Below are 23,837 nucleotides of genomic sequence, written 5' to 3'. Positions count from 1 at the left end.
ATATATAAAATTAATAAGCAAGTTACTGGAAGTGAAAATCCTTACTGTTGATGATGGTTATTTCCCTCCCTTTGTAGTACTCTCCTAAGGTGACAGCAGAACCTTGACGGGAAGCCACAATCCGTACTGTGCGACTGTTGTCTGCACAGTCTAGGTATGGATCCCACGTGGGAGCCTGTTCTTTCTGGCTGATGACGTGTGTGGCTGTGCTGTGGATGCTGAACGCATCTCTGGTACGGTCCTTGCAGTATGACTTAAATCGCCATTGCACAACAGGTTGTTGGATAGATGTGGTGGAGTACTGACATTGCAGAACCACGGGCTGGAACAACATGGCTATCTTTTTATATTCTGAAATAGTCACTTGAACGCCAAAGGATACACCTGTAAATATAATGAAAAGTGATTTATATTAAAAAGAACTAAGATTGCTTCATATGTGTTTCCTTAAGGGGGCTTCAAAATTTTATAATTCAGATCTCTTTAATACAATTTCAACATGCCCTCATATTACCATTATATCATCATGGGGTTTCCTGATGTAACAAATGCTACTTAAGAATAATTCTGAAGAGAATTCCCCCCCAGAAGCTTCCATATGCTGCACTAACATACACAATACCAAGAGAAAAGTGCTTTTTGCTGGTATAAAAATTTGGATAGTACAGTTCAGTTGTTCCCATACAGGATGGGTGTATTTTCAAGGGTGCTTTATTTTTTAAGAAAGTTGACTCACACTGACTTATATTTCTACATTGTGGTAATAGTAACCCACTTGAATCCTTGATATTTACATTGGACTCCGAGGAGGAGCCACTCTATAGCATCATCAGTGAGAACTTCTAGTATTTCATAGGCGATCAAGAGTAGATTGTGCCAGATTGGATTTGTCCTACTTTTTATGAAAATGACTCAAGTGGACAACTTTCCACAATATCATATAGATGCTGGTGTCATAACTGTGCAAGAACAGATTGTTTAGAGACGTATCTACTTCTGGAGCTCAGATCTTCAGTACTATAGCTGGGATGTTGTCTTGTCCCATATTGTTAGTTGTATCCAGTGATCTCAGCCACATGGAATTGAATTGTCCAGAGATGATTCAGACTTGCAACTAGAGGTGGTTTGCAGAGCTTCCATCTGATTCATTGATTGCATACATTATTTGGGGGCTGGGGGCCATGCAAAGGATCAATGTGCAATCAGTCCTCTCCGTGGGTCATGGAGTTCTCCATCTGCTGATATCCCTCCTCACTCCCCTTCCACCCCCAATTTTCCACAAATCCCCCCCAATGGGTGCCAGGGGAAAAGTTCTTTATAATAGCGATGACTCACTTCCCACGAGCAGCCCACTTTATGGCCGAGGTTGGTCTTTACTGCTATTGAAAGGCAGGAGACCACAATAACAATTTCTTAAATTAAGGATGTTCTAATTCTGGAATTTCTTTTAGTGCCATCCTATTTGGCATTATGACAAAATAACATTCATTTAACACCCGAACATCAGTAAAATAAAATTTCTAACCAGTTACCTTCAAAATATTCACCAGCATTCCTAGGATCTTTGTCCTAGAAACTTGAGATTTGTTAAAGCAGACTTCCTCTTGAAGTCTGCTGCCCCTAATTCTTATTTCTCCTTCTCTGCCTTCAAACATTACAACTTTGCAAATATTGTGGGTAATTTTGAATGATGTTATGCCCATTTAGTTTCTGTTTGCAGCTAAGTGAGAACACTAATGAAAAGCTATTATCTATTGAAATCTTTCCTTGATGTCTCCAACTGCTCAACTGCCTTGAAAAGTCATATTGTCAGCAGTTCAAAAATTGCTAGTTAGGCAAGAAAACAATGTGTCAGAAGCAGAGGCATTTTATGAACAGTTTGTCACAGTGGGGTTATACTGAGTAGTGCCCTTGTTGCAAAGAGCACAGATTTCTTCAATGGGTGGGGAGAATATTGGTTGTCAAAATAAAATGCTGAATTTTTCTTCTTTCCCTATAAATTACAGCCAAGGAAAGTTGACCACCCAAGATCACAGAACGTAGAAACTTGCCCCACACATCCCTTTTAAACTTTTCCCCCTCTTACATTAGAGCTATGCCCCCTAGTATTCAACATTTCTAACCTATCTATGCCTCACGTAATTTTATAAACTTCTATCAGATCTCTCCTCAGCCTCTGACGCTCCAGGGAAAACAATCCAAGTTTGTCCAACCTCTCTTTACAGCTCATACCTTCTAATCGAGGCAGCATCCTGCACCTTTTCCAAAGCTTCTACAACCTTCCTGTAATGGGCACAGTACTCCAAGTTCGGCCTATTCAAAGTTCTATACAGCTGCAGTGAGAGCTCCTGACTCTTATACTCAATGCCCCAAGTGAAGGCAAGCTTGCCTTCTTTACGACTCTATCTACTTGCGTTGCCGCTTACAAGGAGGTATGGTCTTGGACCCCAAGATCCCTCTGTATATCAATGCTGTTAAGGGTCCTGGCATTTGTCCTTACAAAGTGCAACACCTCACACTGGCCTGGATTAAACTCCATATGCCATTTCTCCACCTATAACTAACCGATCTATATCTTGCTGTGATGACCTTCTGTACATTATATGGTCAACAGGACCAGATTTTGCTAGATCTTCCTGGAACCTCGCATGTATGGACATTGAAATCAGGATGTTGCAAACTGAGATTTTTGCTTCTCCAAAAAAAAATGTAGGAGACTTGCCATCAAAGTTCATGGTTAGGTGTAAAGATGTATTAATTGCAGAAATGAATTGGCACCATATACTGTAAAGTTGCTGTGCTTCACTGATTTACCCAACAAACTCACCAAAAAAAATTGTTGGAGATGAATACTTCTTTTTAAATATTGCCTTCCCTCTCTGATCTTGCTTTCAAATATTTGAAGCAAATATTCTAACCAATACTAACAGCATGGCTTTACGTATGGGAAATCACATCTTATGAATTTTATTGAGCTTTTGTTTTGAAGAGGTGACCAAGAGGGCTGACAAGGGCAGGACAGTAGACATTGTCTACAAGGTCCTGAGCAAGGCTTTTGACAAGATCCCACATGGTAGGCTGGTCTGGAAGGTTAGATCACATGGGATCCAGGGTGAGCTTGGTGGAAGGAGTCAAAGGGAGGGACTGGAGGGCTGTTTTTCAGATTGGAGGCCTGTGACCAGTGTCATGCCACAGGGATTGGTGCTGGTTCTACTGTTATTTGTCATCTATATTAACAATTTGATGAGCATAGAGATGGTATGATTAATAAAAGTTTGCAGATGACACCAAAATTGGTGGTATAGTGAACAGTTATCCAAGGTTACAACAGGATCAAGATCAACTGGGAAGTGGGCCAAAGAATGGCAGATGGAATTTAACTTGGACGAGTGTGAAGTGTTGCAATTTGGCAAGTTAAACTAGGGCAGGACTTGCACAATAAATAGCAGGGCCATGGTTGTAGCACAGAGAGACCCAGGAGTACAAGCACATAGTTCGCTGAAAGTGTCAATATAGGTAGACAGGGTGGTGATGGCAGTGTTTGGCATGCTTGACTTCATTCGTCAAGGCACTGGATACAAGAGATGGGATTCATGTTACAAATGTACAAGACATTGGTGAGATCACACTTGGAGTATTGTGTGCAGTTCTGGTCGCCTAGCTACAGGAAGGATGTCATTAAGCTGGAAAGGGTACAGAAAAGATTTACAAGGATGTTACCAGGACTGGAGGGCATGAGTTATAAGGAGAGGCTGGATACACTGGGGCTTTCTTCCCTGGATCATAGGAGACTGAGGGGTGACCTTATAGAGGTATGTAAAGTCATGAGGGGCATAAATAAGGTGAATTGTCACAGCTTATTTCCCAGGGAAGTGGAGTCTAAAACTAGAGGCATAGATTTAAGGTGAGGGGGAAAGATTTAAAGGGGACCTGAGGGGCAATTTTTTCCACACAGAGGGTGGTGTGTACGTGGAATAAGCTGCCAGAGGAAGCCATAGGAGGTGGTGCGATTATAATGTTTAAAAGATATTCATATAGGTACATGGATAGGAGGAGGTTTAAAAGGATATGAGCCAAACACAGGCAAATGGGACTAGCTCAGGTAAGCAACTTGGTCGGCATGGATGAGTAGGACCAAAGGGCCTGCTTCCAAGCTTTATAATTCTATGATTATGACTTCCTGTTTCAGATTTGCTCCGTTCATTAATGATTCTTCAGTCAGATTGGTTAAGTTGTACAGTTGTGTTCATTGTTCGTAAAGATTCCAGAGCTTCTGGAAAGCCAGCAGGCAACTGTAAATAAATGCAATGAAAGCTTGGCACATTTTCTTCACAGCTGAGGGAAACACAAGACTGCCTATTTACTACCAATACAAGAAATTTGATTATAAAAAAAGAGCAAATGCTGGAAATATTCTGCAATGTGAAACAGCATCTGTGGAGAGAAAAACAGTTATTGTTTCAAATCAGTTTCCTCACAGATGCTTCCCTTCCAGCATTTCTGTTTGTATTTTGAATTTCCAGCATCTACAGCATTCTAGAAATCTTCACTTGTGCTGGGAGTTAAGTCATCAAAACATGCCCGGTATCTTTCCCCCATCTGGATTTCCAAAATGAAAAGCAATACCTTAACCTATTTTTTCCCAAAAGAAATAGATAAATACATAGCGGTAGACTCCCTGTCTCTCAAAAATCAGGTAACAAATGTAAAGTAAATTATTAATAATGAATCATTAAAGATATCTCAATTCAGAATCTGAATCAAATATTATATTTCCCCATTCATTCTGCAAAATTAACTGCAAATAATACGTAAAAATATTATTTTCAACAAAGACATTGGTTATAATTAGTGGCCAATATTTATAATACTGCTCTGAATTTGATATTTAACATGATTCACTGAAATGAATCCATTGTGTCCGGTTATAAATAGATCTATGTTACAAAGTAGTGCAATTGAAATTTTGTTGCTATGCTGGGAGCATCCTGTAGTCTGTTTACATCCACTAACACACAATTTCATTTCAAAGAATGTTCACCAAATTGCCTAAATAGTTTTCTGAGATTTATGGTAAATTAATTCATACATCAGTATGGAGCTTTTCACCAGGTATTCAACAAAAGCATTTCCCAACATAGGAACATGGTGTTGGGAATGTTATGATACCACTATGTCAGTCCCAAACAATTTACTTCTAAAATGGAAATAAATGGAGATCAAAATCAGTGAACTTCTCCAATCCAATTCATTGGATACAACATCATCTTTAATTTGTTTACTGTTTCTTTAACTTGTCTTTTTTGTAAAAAAAAGATTTTGAAAGTAGTTTTAGCAATTTAAGCTATTGTTCTATTTTGACATGTTCGAAAATTTTTTTATTTGATGGTATATGAAAAAATGGCAATTCTCTGTAGAATTATATAAAGGATAAACAATATGCTTGTACATGTTATTTTCACATGCAGGACCAATACTTATATTAGTAAGTACAGAAATTCAGTAAATCTAGTCAATGTTGGGGAAATCCAATATTTTTCAACATTATTGTAGTACTAATTCATGACAAGAGAATTTTGACAGTGTAATAAAATGTTCTTTTTGAAATGAGTTAATTTTTTTTTAAAAACAGATCATGAAGGAATTCTCTCTCACCTTGAAACGTAGTTTTCACCTGACAGTATATGTTAACCTAAACCCTTGGAAAGATACCAGGACAAGTCTGGATTTTGCCAGTGTTACCCAGGTCAATTTGTTTTTAAAAACATAATACTTCTATAACGATAGCATTTCTGTAATCCCAATAATAATCCAGCAGCCCGAGATCAGACTCATTTATTAATGCCCCCAAATCATTGACACTCTATGCAAAATTGCTAGTATTTCACAACACTGTGAGAAGATGGATTTCTTGTGACAGCCAAAGACATGGTTATTGTTCTGTTTCATTCACAAACCAGGGTGCTTAGCTAAGCCTCATTCTCATATATCAAAGGCTTTACCTTTGATTGACAGATTCTTAAGGCTGACCTAAAGAAGTCTCTCACTCCTTCCCTCTCAGATCCAAAGTGGCAAGGAGTGCATTGACGTCTAGTGTTATGTTAACAAAAGTGCAGTTGACAGTGGAGATGTGGATGGAGTACTGAAAGAGGTGGAAGGGATACAACAGTATGTGGTTTGCATAGTAAATATGATATAGGGTTTGCAGTTCAGTTTGAGAATGCAAAAGTCAGCCAGAGGTGCATCATCCCAAAGCACTTAAGAATAAAGCAGCAGTGAGAGACAAGACCATTGCGATTTTAGTTAGAGCTAAGCATGATTTAGGTTTTCTCCAATATTCAAGAGGAAATTTATAGTCACCTATAACTTAATTTCAGATAATCATGGGATGGTATAAAGGTGAGTGGAGTGTGGGGGGGGGGGGGGGGGGGTGGTGCTGAGCACCAATCATCCTAACAATGGATTCTACTGCCATTTAAAGTTCTACTATATTTATAAACTGAACCAAATGAGATTAATAACCCAGATTTAATTATAATCTACCAGATATCAGTTAAAACAACCCAAAATTGAGAATGAACCTTTAACTCAAATTTTAGTCACGGTCCACGAAATCAGCTATTTTGTGGTTAAACTAAGACAGTACTTGATTGTTTCAAGTTCTTATACTGTTCCAATATAAATTATAAACAAAGAGGACAAAGGTTTTTTTGAGACACTGAATTATATAGATAAACAATCGTTCCAATTTGAGAGTCTGTTCCCTTTGTTCCATATGTACTTACAAGACTTTAAATGACATGGCAGGATTGCAAAGCATTACTCCCCCATGCATACTTCTTGAAAGGCCACAATGGTATCCTTGGAAACAAACCTTCTGAACTTTTCTTTGGTGATGCATAATGAAAGTCATTTTAATCTTGAGTGGAAAAACTCATTTGTGATTTTTTTTAGACTTTTTGAAGACTGCTCTGAACTCTTCACTAAAATAATAAAAACAAGGATACCAAATTAATTTTAAATTATAGAGATGATCAAGTGTAGTACTATCCATTGCGCTTATTCTGCAGTATAAATATTAGAAAGTTGATAATCATTACTGGGAGTGTTTCAAAAGGAAAATCAGTACAAAAGTGATTGTTCCAGTTGCCACAAACTAACAATGGCCCATTGTAAAAAACGTTAATAATAAAAGTAGCGTATTGTAAACTCCTGGCAGAGAAAGAAGGAAATCAAAATGTTATATTGTTTGGTTACTGACTGTTAGCTTTTAGCCCAAATATATCCACCAATTCTTTAATACATAGTCACTTTAAATTGAATCTCCATATCATTAAAACAATGATAGCGTGTTATTGTAAGATAATATTTGTCAATTTTTTCAAGTTAAGAATGAATATGGAGAGGTTCACTGAACTGATTTCTGGGATGGAAACAGGGGCAAAGTAAAAAGATCAAGCAGACTTCTGAAGAATGATCTTATTGAAATATACAAAATTCTTATGGGACGCGATGGGGTGGGTTTTCTCCTGGCTGAAACGTCTAGAGCCAGGGGTCAGATTCTCAAAATATGGGGTCAGCCATTCAGGACTGAATACAAGAAGAAATTTCACTCAGCAGAGGTGAACCTTTGGAATTCTCTACCCAACGGACTGTGTAGGCTCAGTCACAGAGTATATTAAAAGGCAGAGAGTGAGAGTTAAGGGAATCAAGGGAAGTGGGATTAGAACAGGAAAATATCGATGAATTAAAAGATCAGCTATTACATTAATGGCCAAATGATCCATTTTGCTTAAATGGAAGGATCCAATACCCCCTACTACTTTTCCATGGTTCTCTCAAACTATATCATGTTTAAACTTGGAAAAAAATTAGGAGTGGTACTGTTGATCCTTCGCTTAAACTTGAAGTTATTTGGAATCCATTTATTCAATATTTTCACATGATGTAGATCCCCTTTCAATAACTTTCCAACTTAGAGGAACGGAGTTGATGACATAATATTGCTCTGTTTCTACTGAGAAATTTTAGCCCAGTTTTTTTTTTCTTTTTTTTTGCTGTTTGTTTTTTTTTAGAAACTTTTTTGTTTAGTTTAGTTTATATTGTTTACAATTTTTCTTATTGATTTGGGCTTTTTTAAATTTATATAATAAATCTTTTTCTTTCCTTTCTTTTATATTATATTCATTTATTGAGAGAGCATTGCATCTACAGATTTTTTTATATTTTATTGTTCTTTATGATTATCTATGCCATGATTGTTATCCTGATCTCTTTGTATTACATGTATAAATATTGATGCTATATATCAATCTGCATTAATTTGAAAACTAATAAAAAGATTGAAAAAGAAAGAAAGAAAAGATCAGCTATGATGTTATTGCATGGCAGAGCAGGCACAAGGAGCTCCCATTTCTTATGTTAATTTTTAATGGTATTTTAAATGTTTAATTAACTGTTTTCTCATGAGGATGCCTGGAGGTGAGATATCTATGTCTATAACAAGGTCTAGAATGACAAGTAGATGCGTAATTAAAAATGATTCAATAAAAAGGTGGTTAATTGCGGCAGACTTCAGGTGGATTGTCAGAAGAGGGACATAAAATTTGAGGACCAGGCATCATTTCCATTACTCAGTGAACAATAAGTGCTGATTGGGCATTGTTGTCAATGGAAGGATTGGGAATATTAGTGGATCCACACTGAAAATGTTATCCTTGGCAGTAGGAAGGCAATCACGAGACAGGCAGATGAGTTGGTAATAGGCTACGATTATTTTTTGCATAGCCAAGAGAAAGACACAAGTTCCTGCTAACCTACAAAACTACCTAAAAAGTAAAAGCAAATCTGGACAGGTCACACTGGCATGAGCCCATCATTTGTGGTTACTCCACACCAGAACTTGCCCAATTACCAAGGGTCCAAAGCATCCCAAACTCCAGCACTGAGCAGGCCCTGAACAGCTACAGAGCCTCTAAAAGGTGCACTAAGGTAACACCACAAATGAAACATACCAACCGCACTGAGAGCTGGTGGCACACAGCTTTACTGGCTGTCAGAAATGTCAGAATGTGATGTTTCTGAATGAGGTAAAGAAATTTAAGGCATAGAAAAATAAAAATGTTCTTAATAGAGATCAACTAACATACCAAGTAATTTAAAACATACTGCAGAAAAGCTTAAATAATTTACCCCTTCATACCTTGCTTTGCTGCCATTCGCAGTGAAATTAGTTACATATTTTGGTTATTAATCTGTGAAGTCACAATATAATGAAGGAGCTTTTATTATCATAGAAAATTAATGAGGCTGGTTTACCTGTCTAACCAAATTGAAGTTGAAACCAAATAATTGAAATCATAAAGTAAAGGATATCTGACATTTGGAAATGAGTCTTGTGTAGCCTCAACTAGTTGTGAGAACGCAGAAATAATAGGCAAGAACACTGTCGAATCTGGTTATTTTCGAATCCGCAGGTACTTTCAGGAGTCCAAGAATGAGTTGAAAACAAGTTGGTGCTTCACAAAGTTTTATTGTGAAAGTTTAAAACAAAGAAACAGTCACAGAGCACATGGCACTAGCTTTACTACTAGGAGATGAGCTGAGACAAAGGAACTAAAATGAGCTACGGGGAAGAGAGCAAGAAAATGATAAGCAACAAATGACACCTTTTATACCTGAGATAGGAGGTACTCCTTAGCTAACAATAGTCCAAATCAGAAAGCCTATTGGATACCTGTGGCAAAACCAACCAATGAGAAAACACATATTCACCTGATGGATGAACCAATAAGTTAAGAAGCGGTTATACCGTGTGCAGCCACTTAAGGTATATTAAACACTATACGTGTTAAAAAAAACTACTTAACACAGTTGAATCCAACAATCCCCCATTTGATTCTAAATCACACATTTAGAATTATTATATCTGAAAATTCAGAGGCAGAAAATACTTAAAATATGTACAAGAATATACATGTCCTTCAAAGCATTTGTAGCCTTATGTCATGGTTAGGTGGGTCAGTGGATACATGTTTTCTCATTGGTTGGTTTTGCCAAACCAATAAGCTAGGAAGCAGCCATTCCTTGTGCAGCCACTTGATGTTTTAAAAAAAACTACTTAAAACAGTTGAATCCAACAACACTAACATAAGAGTGTACTTTGCAAAGTGTGTACTCAAAATACACCAATTGCACAACTCCCCCTGAACAGCCTGACACAACTTGTGATTTATACCAATACAGGCAGTCTCCGTGTTACACAAGGGTTCTGTTCCCGAGAACTGTAAGGCAATTTTTCCGCAAGTCAGAAATGTCCGTTTTCTAAGGTAATCTAAGGTAAGGTATGTTCTGCATACACTTCCTATAATTCTTTCATTTCATCCAATATTCACCCCAACAGTACCCATGATTAAACTAACAGAATATATACTGTATCCAGTCATTATGAATACCATGAAACATTTTATTATTATCACTATCTTGAAGTATGCTTTAAAAACATATGGGAGAATTTGTATGGAGTCGGATTTCAGTAGTCAGGTCATCTGTAACCCAGGTTCAGGCACCACCTCACTTGGCAGAAGTTGCCCACAATGGGAATGGGAACGGACGGTTATAGGCAAACCTAAGGTGTGCCAAGGAAGGGAACATCATTTCTAAAATGCACCCCGAGCTTCTCAAAAATGCATTAGCATCAAATTGCTTGCGGAAGAAATCAACTGACTAATTGCATTTCCAAGCCAATTTCCAACTGACAGCAATATCCACTGAATTCGGAACCTGTCTAAGACCCAAAAAGTCTTAAGTTATTTCTTGCCATTTACCAGAAATGTTCTTTCCCAGTGCAACTGCTGACATTTCACCTTCCCCATCTGCACAAGTGGTTTAATGGAAATATGCTGCCAAAGTACTTAACAGTGCCTGGTAGCTTCATGATGGGTCAACCTTGTGACTTTAAGCTGTCAATAGCGTGACAGATGACACATCTAGTATAGCTGCTGTCTCAAAGCTTGTGCTGTATGTGTGGGGTTTACGTGTTCTCCCTGTCATTCCGTGTGTTTACCCCAGATTGCAGGTTTCATCCCATATCCCAATGACATGCAAATTGGTAGGTTAATTGGTCACTGTAAATAGTCCCTTGTGTGTAGGTGAGTGGTAGAAACTGGAGGGGAATTGATGGGTATATGGAGAGAATAAAATATGATTATGGTAGGATTGATGCAAGTGGTCAGCATGGACTCTGCAGGCTGAAAGGCCTGCTTCTGTGCTGTGTGACTCGTTGATTCAGCAGGTCAGCACCTTCTGTGGTAATTTTATTACATCCACAGATGGTGCTGACCTGCTGAATATTTCCACCATTTCCTGTTTCAGTCAACACCTTTAGCTTTTGACAATTAACAGATTTATGCAAGAGCACACAAGAAATAGAATAGACCACTCAGCCCCTAGGGTTTGCTCTGCCATTCAACAAAATCACGGCTGATCCCTTATCTCAGCACCACTTCCATGTACTCGTCCCATATCACTCAATTCTCTTACCAGCCAAAAACCTATCAATCTCTTGTCTTGGTTATACTTGGAGACTGAACATAGAGTTGTCTTGGGCAGAGAATTTCAAAGATTCACTGTCCTCTGGGTGAAGATGTTTCTTGGAATTGGGTTATTGTCACTTGTACTGAGGTACAGTGAAAAGCTTGTCTTGCATACTGTTCATACAGATCAATTCATTACACAGTGAATCGAGGAAGTACAAAGTAAAACAATAATAGCTTGCAGAATAAAGTGTTACAGCTACAGAGAAGTGCAATGCAGGTAGACAATAAGCTGCAAGATCATAATGAGGTAGATTGTGAGGTCAAGAGTCCATTTTATTGTACCAGGGAACCGTTCAATAGTCTTATAACAGTGGGACAGAAACTGTCCTTTAGCCTGTTAGTACATGCTTTTGTATCTTCTGCCTGATGGGAGAGGGGAGAAGAGAGAATGTCCAGGGTGGGTGGGGTCTTTGATTATGCTAGCTACTGTACTGAGGCAGTGAGAAGTACAGACAGAGTCCATGGAGGGGAGGCTGGTTTCTGTGATGTGCTGAGCTGTGTCCACAATGCTCTGCAGTTTCTTGCAGTCCCAGCTGACCAGTTGCAATACCAAGCTGTGATACATCTAGATAGGATGCTTTCTATGCTGCATTGATAGAAGTTGGAGAAGGTCAAAAGGGGACATAACAAATTTCTTTAGCCTCCTGAGCTAACTCCTTATATTGAGAGAGTGAAACTCAATCCTAGCACCTATGGCGGCATGGTAGCGGTTAGCATAACACTATTACAGCGCCAGTGACCCGGGTTCAATTCCAGCTGCTGTCTGTAAGGAGTTTGTATGTTCTCCCAGTCTCTGCGTGGGTTTCCCCCCACATTCCAAAGACGTACAGGTCAGGAGCTGTGGGCATGCTATGTTGGCGCCAGAAGAGTGGCGACACTTGCGGGCTGCCCCCAGCACATTCTCAGTAATGCAAAAAGACCCATTTCACTGTGTGTTTTGATGTACATGTGACTGATAAATATCTTATCCTGTCAGTCAGTGTAAGAATTTTGTACGTTCCAAAGAGATCATCTCTCCTTTTTCTAACCTCAAGGGAATAGCTCCATTCTGCTTCATTCTTCCCCATCCTAGGAATCAATCTAGTGAATCTTTGTTCTACTCTTTCTATCACAAGTAATATCCTTCTTCAGGCAGAAAGCAAAATATTCAGCACCCAATATAATTTCCGTCAGGCATCTTTACTCTCCAACTTAAATCCCATTGCAATAAAAGGCCAACACAATGTTTACCTTCCTAATTGCTTGCTGTATTAGCATGTTAACTTCTAGTGATTCATTTACAAGGACAACTAGATCCTGCTGAACACCAACAGCTTTCAATCTTTCACCATCCAAAAAAAAACTATATTTCTACTTTTTTTTGTAACAAAAAATGATACAGATGACTTCAAAACTTTGCCATGTAATAATACCTATGTGACGTCCTCATGCATTCACTCAGCTTGTCTACATCCTCCTGAATCCTTCCTGTCCTCCTCATAACCCACACTGGCAGCTAGCTTTACATCATCAGCAAAGCTGCATGCACTACACTTAGTCCCCTTATCCAACTTCGATTCTTGTTGAGAAATTTTTAACAACAAAAGTAATTTTGGTGAGAAACATGCGATAAATTGCAGATGACATAGATTATCCAACCCACTTTGGGCGTGTGCTGTTGTTAAAATTCTCCTACAAGGAGAAATATAGATTTTTTTAAAAAATGTTGTTTTTGCTGATGATCCAGGGTGGAGCACATTACAAAAAAAAATGAACCGCTCCCAATTGAACTCATTATGTCAGCAAACAAACCTCAATCATCCATGGTACATTAGTGTTTTTATAAATAAACTCAATGCACTCTCTTTCAGTGATAACCTCACTGCTGAGATTTAGAAGAACCATGATTTTGTGCTGCTTCTTATCGAAGTTACTGAAAACTAATCCCAGTTCCCATGGCCTTGCAGCATACTTTGTTTCAAATGCTAATCCATTTTCTTTTCTTTTAAGGATCCAATAGTTCCAGCTTCAATTACTGCCCAAGCCCAATAATAACCCTTGGTGATTTTAATCTTCTAATTTCTCTCCTCGCTCTCTTAATAACTATTCCACATTGAACACCTGCTATTGGATTCTCCAGAGGAAATATTATTTTCTTTTTCATTTTTCAATTTAAATTTTGGGCATTAAAATTGGATCAGTGTCGCTTGGTTTTTGAGAGCTCAAAATGGCATCTCCAGTCACATGTACACCTGAGGAGTAGCACTATTTAAAGGGGAAATCTGGACTGATTTATAATTTAGTTGCTGGATGATCTCATCTGACATTGGTTAAGTTTTACTAGAGCCTTCGTGGTTTCTGTAAGTGCTTAAAGTTGCAAAAAGTCTACAGGGAATGGTGTACAAAGTGCAAAAGGATGTTTTGCTGATTTGGAGTCTTCTGCAGAAACTAGTTGCTCCCAGAAAAGGTCAGATTAGTGGATGTTCCCCATGAACTCCAGGATGACTAAGAGGATGGGTAGTCAGCATGGGATAAATTACTAAAAAGAGTAAATGAGTAATACAAAGGGCAGCAGGAGACAATGACCATTAAAAGGTGTTCATTGAACAGTTCTACCTAAACCTCAGGAAGGAACAATACTGAGAGGCTGCTACAGCCACAGTAGCAAATTCAGAGTAGGGCATAACTGTATTGCCATTGGCAATGGGGTATCCGAGCCAAGCTTCTGAGTCCTTCCAGGTTGGAGCTACAGGTACTTGCAATAGTTATCCACTGTTGTGGAAGGGAGTGATTGCTGTTCTCCAGTCAATATTTCAGTTTCTCTTAGCAGAAGCCAGCAGGCAGAAAGAGTACAAGGAGTTACTCAGATTTTCAGCTTCCCCACAGTGCAGAGTACCATTGACAGCAAGCATGTTACATGTCAAATCTAACCTCTACCAAACATGAAAGGGATTCCACTCCCTCAACGTCCAAATGATGTGCAAACATAGACAGTGAATAATGCAGGTCAATGTCTGGTGTGTTGGTAACAGTCATAAAACATCCATTCTATATCGCATTCAACCCCCTGAGAAGCCCACATACTCTAGTAAAGCATGCTTATAATCAGAGCCATATGAGATATCATAGAGTAGGTCCCTACTGTGCTGAGACCATACTTCCTTTCTTGCAGTATGCGGCAGAGTGGCTATTATGAAACATGGAGGTCGACTGCATGCTGAACAACCTCAGTAACAAGAGGGAAGAGCCCATGACACCAGCTGTTTGGTGAGCAGCTGAGGAGGAGTACGACAGGATGGGAATGGTGTTGGTGTTGGGGAAAGAGGAAGAAACCTAAACAGTTCCTTGCTGTCTCTTCTAGAACAAGCTGTTCTCAAGACTCATGGCATGATTTGCATTTTCAGGGAGGAATGAAAAATTGTGACTGGAGTCTTTGGCATTTCCTTTCTGAATTCATTTGGCATTTTGGGTCAGGTGAGTTTTAGAACATAGAATACAGAACAGTACAGCACTTCTTATACCTCTGTTTTTCAGACCCAGACGTACAGTTAGTCATCAACCATTTCGTTTCTACCTCCACTCCATAATGACCTCACTTCCTCCTTCATTTGTAAAAAGCAAACAAAAATCTTTATTAATTGTCAGCTTCCTCCTCCCAAATTACACTTCATTCTTTATCACAAGTGATCCCACTTGTCAACCAATGTTTGCTTTTACTTGCTTTTAATTGCTTTTAATGTTCCACAGAAATCTCTTTCAACTTTCCACTACAATTTCCACTAACTGATTATCCTCATTATCATTTGCCCTAATACTCATATCTTTGAAATTTTCACTTCCTCATTGGTCAGGGACACTATTACAGCTGCAGAAAGGGTGGATAATGTAGAAGGATCCTCTCTAGAGTCAGTATTGGTGGAAGTTAGGAACAAGAAAGGAGCAGTTACTCTACTGGGAGTATTCTATAGGCCCCCTGGTAGCAGCAAGGAAACTGAGAGGCAGACTGGGAGGCAGATTTTGGAAAGGTGCAAGAATAACAGGGTTATCATCATGGGAGACTTCAACTTCCCAAATATTGATTGGCACCTGCTTAGTACCAAAGGTTTAGATGGGGTGGAGTTTGTTAAGTGTGTCCAGGACAGATTCCTATCACAGTAATGTTGACAGGCCGACTAGAGGGAATGTCATATTAGATCCAGTATTAGGTAATGAACTGGGTCAGGTGACAGATCTCAGTGGGTAAGCATTTGGGGGACAGTGACCACCTCTCCCTAACCTTTAGCATTGTCATGGACAAGGATAGGAGCAAAGAGGACAGGAAAATATTTAATTGGGGAAGGGCAAATTATGAGGCTATAAGGCTAGAACTTGTGAATGTAAATTGGGATGACATTTTAAGGGAAATGTACTATGGAGATGTGGTCGATGTTCAGGGATCTCTTGCAGGATGTTAGGGATAAATTTGTCCCGGTGAGGCAGAGAAAGAATGGCAGGGTGAAGGAACCATGGGTGAAAAGAGAGGTGGAACATCTAGTTAGGAGAAAGAAGGCTGCATACATAAGGTTTAGGCAGCAAGGATCAGATAGGGCTCATGAGGAATATAGGGTAGCAAGGAAGGAACTCAAGAAGGGGCTGAGGAGAGCAAGAAGGGGACATGAAAAGGCCTTGGCGAGTAGGGTTAAGGAAAACCCCAAGGCATTTTCTCACTTATATGAAGAGCAGAAGGATGACGAGAGTAAAGGTAGGACCGATTAGAGACAAAGGTGGGAAGATGTGCCTGGAAGCTGTGGAAGTGGGTGAGGTTCTCAATGAATACTTCTCTTCAGTATTCACCAAGGAGAGGGGCCTTGATGACGCTGAGGACAGTGTTGGTAAGGGTAATGTTCTAGAGCATGTCGATATCAAGGGAGAGGTTGTGTTGGAGCTATTAGAAATTAGGACAGGTAAGTCCCCAGGGCCTGACGGAATATTCCCCAGGCTGCTCCGCAAAGCGAGAGAGGAGATTGTTGAACCATTGGCTAGGATCTTTGAGTCCTCGTTGTCCATGGGGATGGTACCGGAGGATTGGAGGGTGGCAAATGTTGTCCCCTTATTTAAAAAAGGTAGTAGGGTTAATCCAGGGAATTATAGACCAGTGAGCCTTACCTGTGGTGGGCAAGCTGTTGGAAAGGATTCTTAGAGATAGGATCTATGGGCATTTGGAGAATCATGGTCTGATCAGGGACAGCCAGCATGGCTTTGTGAAGGGCAGATCATGTCTCACAAGCCTGATAGGGTTCTTTGAGGAGGTGACGAGGAAGATTGATGAGGGTAGTGCAGTAGATGTGGTCTACATGGATTTTAGTAAGGCATTTGACAAGGTTCCACATTTTAGGCTTCTTCAGAAGGTCAGAGGGCATGGGATCCAGGGAAGCTCAGCCATGTGGATTCAAAATTGGCTTGCCTGTAGAAAGCAGAGGGTTGTGGTGGAGGGAGTGCATTCAGATTGGAGGGCTGTGACTAGCGGTGTCCCACAAGGATCGGTTCTGGGACCTCTGCTTTTCGTGATTTTTTATTAACGACTTGGATGAGGGGGTAGAAGGGTGGGTTGGCAAGTTTGCAGATGACACAAAGGTTGGTGGTGCTGTGGACAGTGTGAAGGATTGTCAAAGATTGCAGAGAGACATTGGTAGGGTGCAGAGCTGGGCTGAGAAGTGACAGATGGAGTTCAATCTGGAGAAGTGTGAAGTGGTACACTTTGGAAGGACAAAGTCCAAGGCGGAGTATAAAGTTAATGGCAGGAATCTGGGTAGTGTGGAGGAGCAGAGGGATCTGGGGGTTCATATCCACAGATCCCTGAAAGTTGCCTCACAGGTGGATAGGGTAGTTAAGAAAGCTAATGGGATGTTAGCATTCATAAGTCGTGGGATCAAGTTTAAGAGCCGTGAGGTAATGATGCAGCTCTACAAAACTTTGGTTAGACCACACTTGGAGTACTGTGTCCAGTTCTGGACACCTCATTATAGGAAGGATGTGGAAGTATTGGAAAGGGTGCAGAGGAGATTTACTAGGATGCTGCCTGGATTGGAGAGTATGCATTATGAGGAGAGACTAGGGGAGCTAGGGCTTTACTCTTTGGAGAGGAGGAGGATGAGAGGAGACATGATAGAGGTATACAAAATATTAAGAGGAATAGATAGAGTAGACAGCCAGTGCCTCTTTCCCAGGGCACCAATGCTCAATACAAGGGGGCATGGCTTTAAAGTAGTGGGTGGGAAGTTCAAGGGAGATATCAGAGGAAGGTTTTTTTTTTACCCAGAGAGTGGTTGGGGCATGGAATGTGTTGCTTGGGGTGGTGGTGGAGGCAGGTACATTGGTCAAATTCAAGAGATTGCTAGATAAGCATATGGAGGAATTTAAAATAGAGGGATATGTGGGAGAAAGGGGTTAGATAGTCTTAGGTGAGGTTTAAAGGTTGGCACAACATTGTGGGCCGAAGGGCCTGTATTGTGCTGTACTGTTCTATGTTCTATTCATGGTCTGGCATATTTTGATGCACAGTCCTTTCAGTTTACACTGTCACTCCTAATAGACTTTTCCTGCTGAGCTGTCAGATATCCACATCAACTTTTCTGGAAGTTAACTTGGATCAAGAGGGTAGAGAGCAAAATGAGAGGAGTCAACGAGCAGACCACTGGGATGGAGACTGGGAGGAATAAAGGCACATCCAAAGGCTTCAACTTAAAAACAACTGAAGCAGAGAGTCGGTGATAGAAGAAATCAGACTCTATGGATGAAAAGCAGCGTTTGTGACAGGAAACTTTATCGAATGGAATTCAGCTCAGGGTCAAACTAAACATGGAGGCTGCAAATGATCTAGTGAAGTCAAAGAAAAGCATAGCAGTCTTAAACCTGCACATTGTTACCATTTAAGATGAGTGAACAATACAATTGCCACCATTTAAATGTATTCATTTCATTCACTGAATCTCAGTGAATTTTTAGTTACATTCAGTATCTATATTGTTTCATTGGTTGATAGTTTAAAGACCTCATTCAAAAGGAGAGGAGCTGCTTTAATCCAAGTTACTCATTAGACCCAGAACCTCTGCATGCTGATCTCAGGAGGTACATGGCAATGACAGACGGGAGTTGCAAGTCACCCAGCCAGAGGGACCTGGCAGGAAGCAGCCTGCAGAGAACAGATATGGGAGAAGCAAAGGAAGCAAAATCGTTATTTCAAATTAGTCAAAAAAATAAATAGGTAAATGCAGTGAAGTACATCATAATTTAATGTCTCTTTTTTTACTTGTAATCTTTCTGTAGGAAACCCTGATTGAAATACACATCAGAATCAAGTGGATCTTCTCTTCATCAGCAGTATTCTGCTTCCATTTCCTTCATAACATTTTACCCTTCAGCTAAGAACCTGTCTTATCTTTGGCATTTTTACTTTCAAATGCAGGCAATTTTACAGAAGACTGCACACCAGTTGGCTGGGAGTGAATCCACTTAATGATTCAGGGAGATTTGCTCAAATTTGCATCCTTTCTCATCCTGTTTGAAAATTCTATTTAAAAATGCCTGAGAACAAAGAGTCATTGCCATTAAACTATTCTTGTCTGCAGGATAAAATAGTGCCTTTACTGCTAGGAGTTCATTTGATATATTTTCAAACACCATAGGATTTACACAAATAATACTAAATATTTATGGAATGTCTACCTTTTTTTAAAAAAAGTCTAGATACAGGTATTACTTCTCTCTTGATAAAGAGTTGTCATTTTCTAAATACATTGCATCCCAAGAACATCATCCCAAGCATTGCACAAATGTTGCAATAATGTGTGTTGAGAGCCATTGGAAAAAGTTCTGGTAACATAGATTTCTAAGGAAAAAGGTCAGCAACCCGAGATGTTAATAGTTTCTCTTTCCTCAGATGTTGCTTGGCCTGCTAAGTATTTTTTCACATTTTCAGATTTCATTTCAGAATCCGTTACTTTTTGCTTTTCAATTAGGTTGGATCTTGGGTGTTTGATTCCTAAAAAACTCATGCTAGTAATACAAGGATATTCTGCCATCAAAACTTCACTTAATTCATAAGAAAAGAATTCAAAGTTTGTCATTAAAAATTAGATATTTTAAGAATATTAAAGCTAAACAATGCTTACCCAGGCATGCATTACTCTTTGTCAGAACTGACATAATTGTCATCAACTTTTAAAAACAAAATGACTTTGTTAATAAATATTGCATTATGAATGAATGTGACGTGCACAACAATTTGTTAATAGCTTAGTTGCTGTCTTACTTCTGATATCAGATACCACATGTCATGTCCTTGGTCTGGATTGTGCCTGATCTGGGCCATACCCAACTGCAACTAGACCTCAGCAGATGGATCCTTAGGGCCTGGAGCAGCCTGAAGGCCTTAGTCTGTCAAAGGCATTTAATTGTTTCTACACATCTAAGATCAGAGACATTTAAAAAGTCAAAATATGTTTAAATAGTTAAAGTAAATCAAAACATAAAAATAAACATCTGTGTAAATTAATTAAAAATATTAACCAAATCAATAATACAAATAAATGATTTGGACAAAAATGTAAGTGAGCTGACAAGCAAGTTTGCAGATGGTGCAAAAACTGTTGGTGTTGTTGATAGTGAGGAAGGTTGTCAAAGGATATAGACCAGTTGGAAATATGGGTGGAAAAATGGCAGATGGAGTTTAAAATCAGACAAGTGTGAGGTCTTGTATTTTGGGAAATCAAATACAAGAGGAAAGAATACAGTTAATGGCAGGACCCTTGGGAGCATTGATGTACAGATGGATGTTGGGGTGCAAGTCCATAGCTCCCCAAAATTGGAAAATGGATAGAATGGTAAAGGCGGCATATGGCACGCTTGTCTTCAGCGGTCAGGGCATTGAGTATAAAAGTTGGCAAGTCACGTTGCAACTGTACAAAATTTTGGTTAGACTACATTTGGAGTATTGTGTGCAGTTCTGGTTGCTGCATTACAGGAAGGATGTGGAGGCTATGGAGAAGGTACAGAAGAGTTTTACCCAGGATTCTGCCTGAATAAAAAAGTATTAGCTATAAGAAGAGGTTGGACAAACTTGTATTGTTTACTCGAGAGCATTGGAGGCTGACAGGGCGTCCTGATAAAAGTATACTAAACTATGAAACGCACAGATAGAATAGATAGTCAGATTCTCCACCACCACCACCACCCCCCCCCCCCCCCCCCCCCCCCCCAGAGTGGAAGTATCAAATACTGGAGGACATGCAAGAGAGAGGGAAAGTATAAAGGAGACTTGCCAAGTTTTTTTTTAAAAAGCACAGAGGGTGATAGATGGCTGGAATGTGCTGCCAGGGGAGGTGGTGGAAGCAGAAACTAAAGCAACATTTATAAGACAAGTAGACAAGCACATGAACACGGCGAATGGAGGGATATGGACCAAGTGTGGGCAGATGAGTTTAGTTTGGCATCATGGTCAGCACCGACATCGTGGGTTGTACTGATCTAAGTTTTGTGTTTTAAAAGACTTACCTTTACTTATCTCTGTCTTACAGGTCAGTGATCCCATTCAAATAGATGGTCCGTATCAGATATGTCAGTGGCTAACATTAAGCTAAGGTATTAGCCACATGGTGTAACCTGCTCCTCAGGTTAGGACAATCTGGAGTTGCCCTGGACTCTCTGCAGACAGGGAAGTATGGAAAGTGTTGTCTCATGAATAATACTTCACCAGCATCTCTTCTCTGAATTGCTGGCAAAAAGGTATAGTTTGGATCATTTATATCAATCATTGGAAGGAATACTTATATAGTTCTCTTATTTTCACATATCAATTTACAAGGAAGTAACCATTTCCTATGGAGCTTTAAAAGCCTGTTCAAGTAGTAATGGGCTAAATTGCAGAAGAGCAAGGTTGAGTTGCCATCTGTTGATATTGCACACAGAAGATGCTTGGGAATATTATATGCATACACAACACAGACTCATCCTCTCAATATCAAATATTGCACCAGGCTCCAATCATTTTCAATGGCTCAAATGTTCCTGGACTATCATGAAATCAATTGCTGACTTGATGATTCAGGTCAATGAGAAAGTAGACAATCTGATGAGGTACCAAACTAGACAAACCAGAAGATAAATGTTAACAGATGTAATGTAGGTACACAGAATTGGACAAGTGTTTAAGCCAGATGGAATTTCTATCTTTCACTTTCACTGTCTAAGTGCACATGTAAAGAGCTTCTCGGGATAAGGTTCTTAATTCTTCTATGCATTAGACATCAAGAATACATTTCTAGTATTCTCCAAAGAATATCCAGGAAATGAACTGCTTATATAGGGAGACTGGCAAACAATATTGAAGGATTTCAAAAACATATTTTCATATTTGGAAAGTATTAATACATTTTCAATTAGGGTTCATTATCTAACTAGAATCATTGATGTTAACACACCTGCCTTTGAGAAATGGTATTCTTCTTTGATTATGAAGAACATATCCGTTTATTAGAATTTCTCTGCTTTTTTAGTATTCATTTAAGACAATTTCAATGAACATCTGTACAACATAGATGCAGCTACCAAAAAGGCATGAAGTTAAGGCTTTTGCACTGAAATGGAGTATTAAAGAATTACAGCAATGATAAATTTGATGACATATTAAACCCTCTTGTTTTCTAATTATTCCCAATAATATTTTGGCAATATTTAATTCTGAATTCTGATCTCAACTGCCACTAAACCTGATGAATATTTTCCAAACATTTCAAATGTAACATCTGTCTCAGCTGTGGCTGCTTCCTTGGACTTTTGTGCTGTTTAAGTGCCTTTCATTCAATTGTTTTCTGGTGGTTAAATTAATGCAATTCCAGTTAAAGAATAAATAAGTCTGTTGGGGAAATATTTTGATGGAAATTAATCCAATTTCCTTTAGATATTTGAGGAAGAGCAACACGTGCAATTTGATGCAGAACATCAGAGTTCACATTTATTCTCTGCTGGATTTAATTAATCAGGACACCTGCAATGTAAATTTGCATTTCTGTCCAGCTTTGAACTGAGAATGCACTCAGGCAATAAACAGAGTTCAGGAGTTGATTCCAGTGATTATATTACTGCAAGGTGCTGCTTTGCTGAAATCAAAGTGGGACCCACATGTACTGAGGATGCACTAACAAAGTGACAATCAAAATGTTCAGGACACAACTGTGATGATCAAATTACAGCATCCCCACCTGTCAGCACATCTGAATCAAGAAGTAACACTCACTTATGGCCTCACAATTAAGCTGACATCTTTGCAGCAATTCTGGGGTAATTAAATGTAAATGTGATCTTTCTTTGTTTAACCTAAGATTTCAGATACTGAGAATTAGCTTGCAAATAAGAAGTCTCCAATCCAAGTCCACCCATCTTGAAAAACTGTTAAAACTGTTTTTTTAACCCTTTTCTCCAACAATGAGAGAGCAAAGCCCTCCCCCTCACATATAAAGGCAAGGATGAGGAAAGATTTTATTCTGTAGAATTCCTTCAAGCCTTGTCATACATTAGACACATACCAAAATGGTATGAAGATGTGTCTGTAGGCTACCATCAATAATGACATTTAGTTGAATAAGGAGTATAAATATCAAGCTAAATAAAAAGCTGTTTTATTCAAATCAATTTAGTTATGTCAAACTACTTAAAATATTAATCACTCACTGTTACATAAAGTAAAGCAACTAGAAGAGAAAATGACAACAAAGAAAAATATCTCAAATAGAGGATGAGTCACAAATAAAGTCACAAGGCAAGATGACTAACTAGGAGCAATACAATGGGAGATGTGACAGTTTTTCTTTCATGCTAGTGTTAAGCATATTCCAACATATGGTGAAAGAACATCTTTTCCTTCTTTGATGAATTAGTGAACTTGCTGTTTCAACTGTTGGTATAAAGTGATCACATTATTTTTTTTTAATTGTGCTTGTTCCTCCCCTTCCAAATAGTCAACCAAAGACAGACCTAATACAGCCCCTTTATTTCTTTTTGTCACTGTCTGCCAATAATCCCTTCCACTGCTAATGCCCTAGTCCTTCTGATGCTTTGTGAAAGATTACAGTAGTAGCAGACCAAAGAATTCCTATATACAATTTACACTTTACGCTACAAAATAATGCCAACAACTTGTACTGTGCAGTGCATTTAACACAGAAAATGGCCCAAAGTAATTCTGCCTGACGTCCACAAAGAATCACTTCTATTGGGGTTACTGGA

General features: G+C 39.0%; 1 protein-coding gene across 3 annotated transcripts in view; it reads right to left on the bottom strand.

The window, feature by feature from the left end:
* Nucleotides 1–23,837, bottom strand: part of LOC127569427 (immunoglobulin-like domain-containing receptor 2) — an 80,896-nt gene that overhangs the window by 40,978 nt on the left and 16,081 nt on the right. For all 3 annotated transcript variants that reach the window (XM_052014060.1, XM_052014062.1, XM_052014061.1), the window contains exon 2: nt 46–384. In XM_052014060.1, coding sequence (XP_051870020.1) covers nt 46–384 — 339 coding nt within the window. The remainder of the gene's footprint in view (nt 1–45; nt 385–23,837) is intronic.

Source organism: Pristis pectinata, chromosome 4, assembly GCF_009764475.1.
Source record: "Pristis pectinata isolate sPriPec2 chromosome 4, sPriPec2.1.pri, whole genome shotgun sequence".
Lineage (NCBI taxonomy): Eukaryota > Metazoa > Chordata > Chondrichthyes > Rhinopristiformes > Pristidae > Pristis > Pristis pectinata.
The sequence above is the reverse complement of the archived record's forward strand: the minus strand, read 5'-3'. Positions and strand labels throughout refer to the sequence as shown.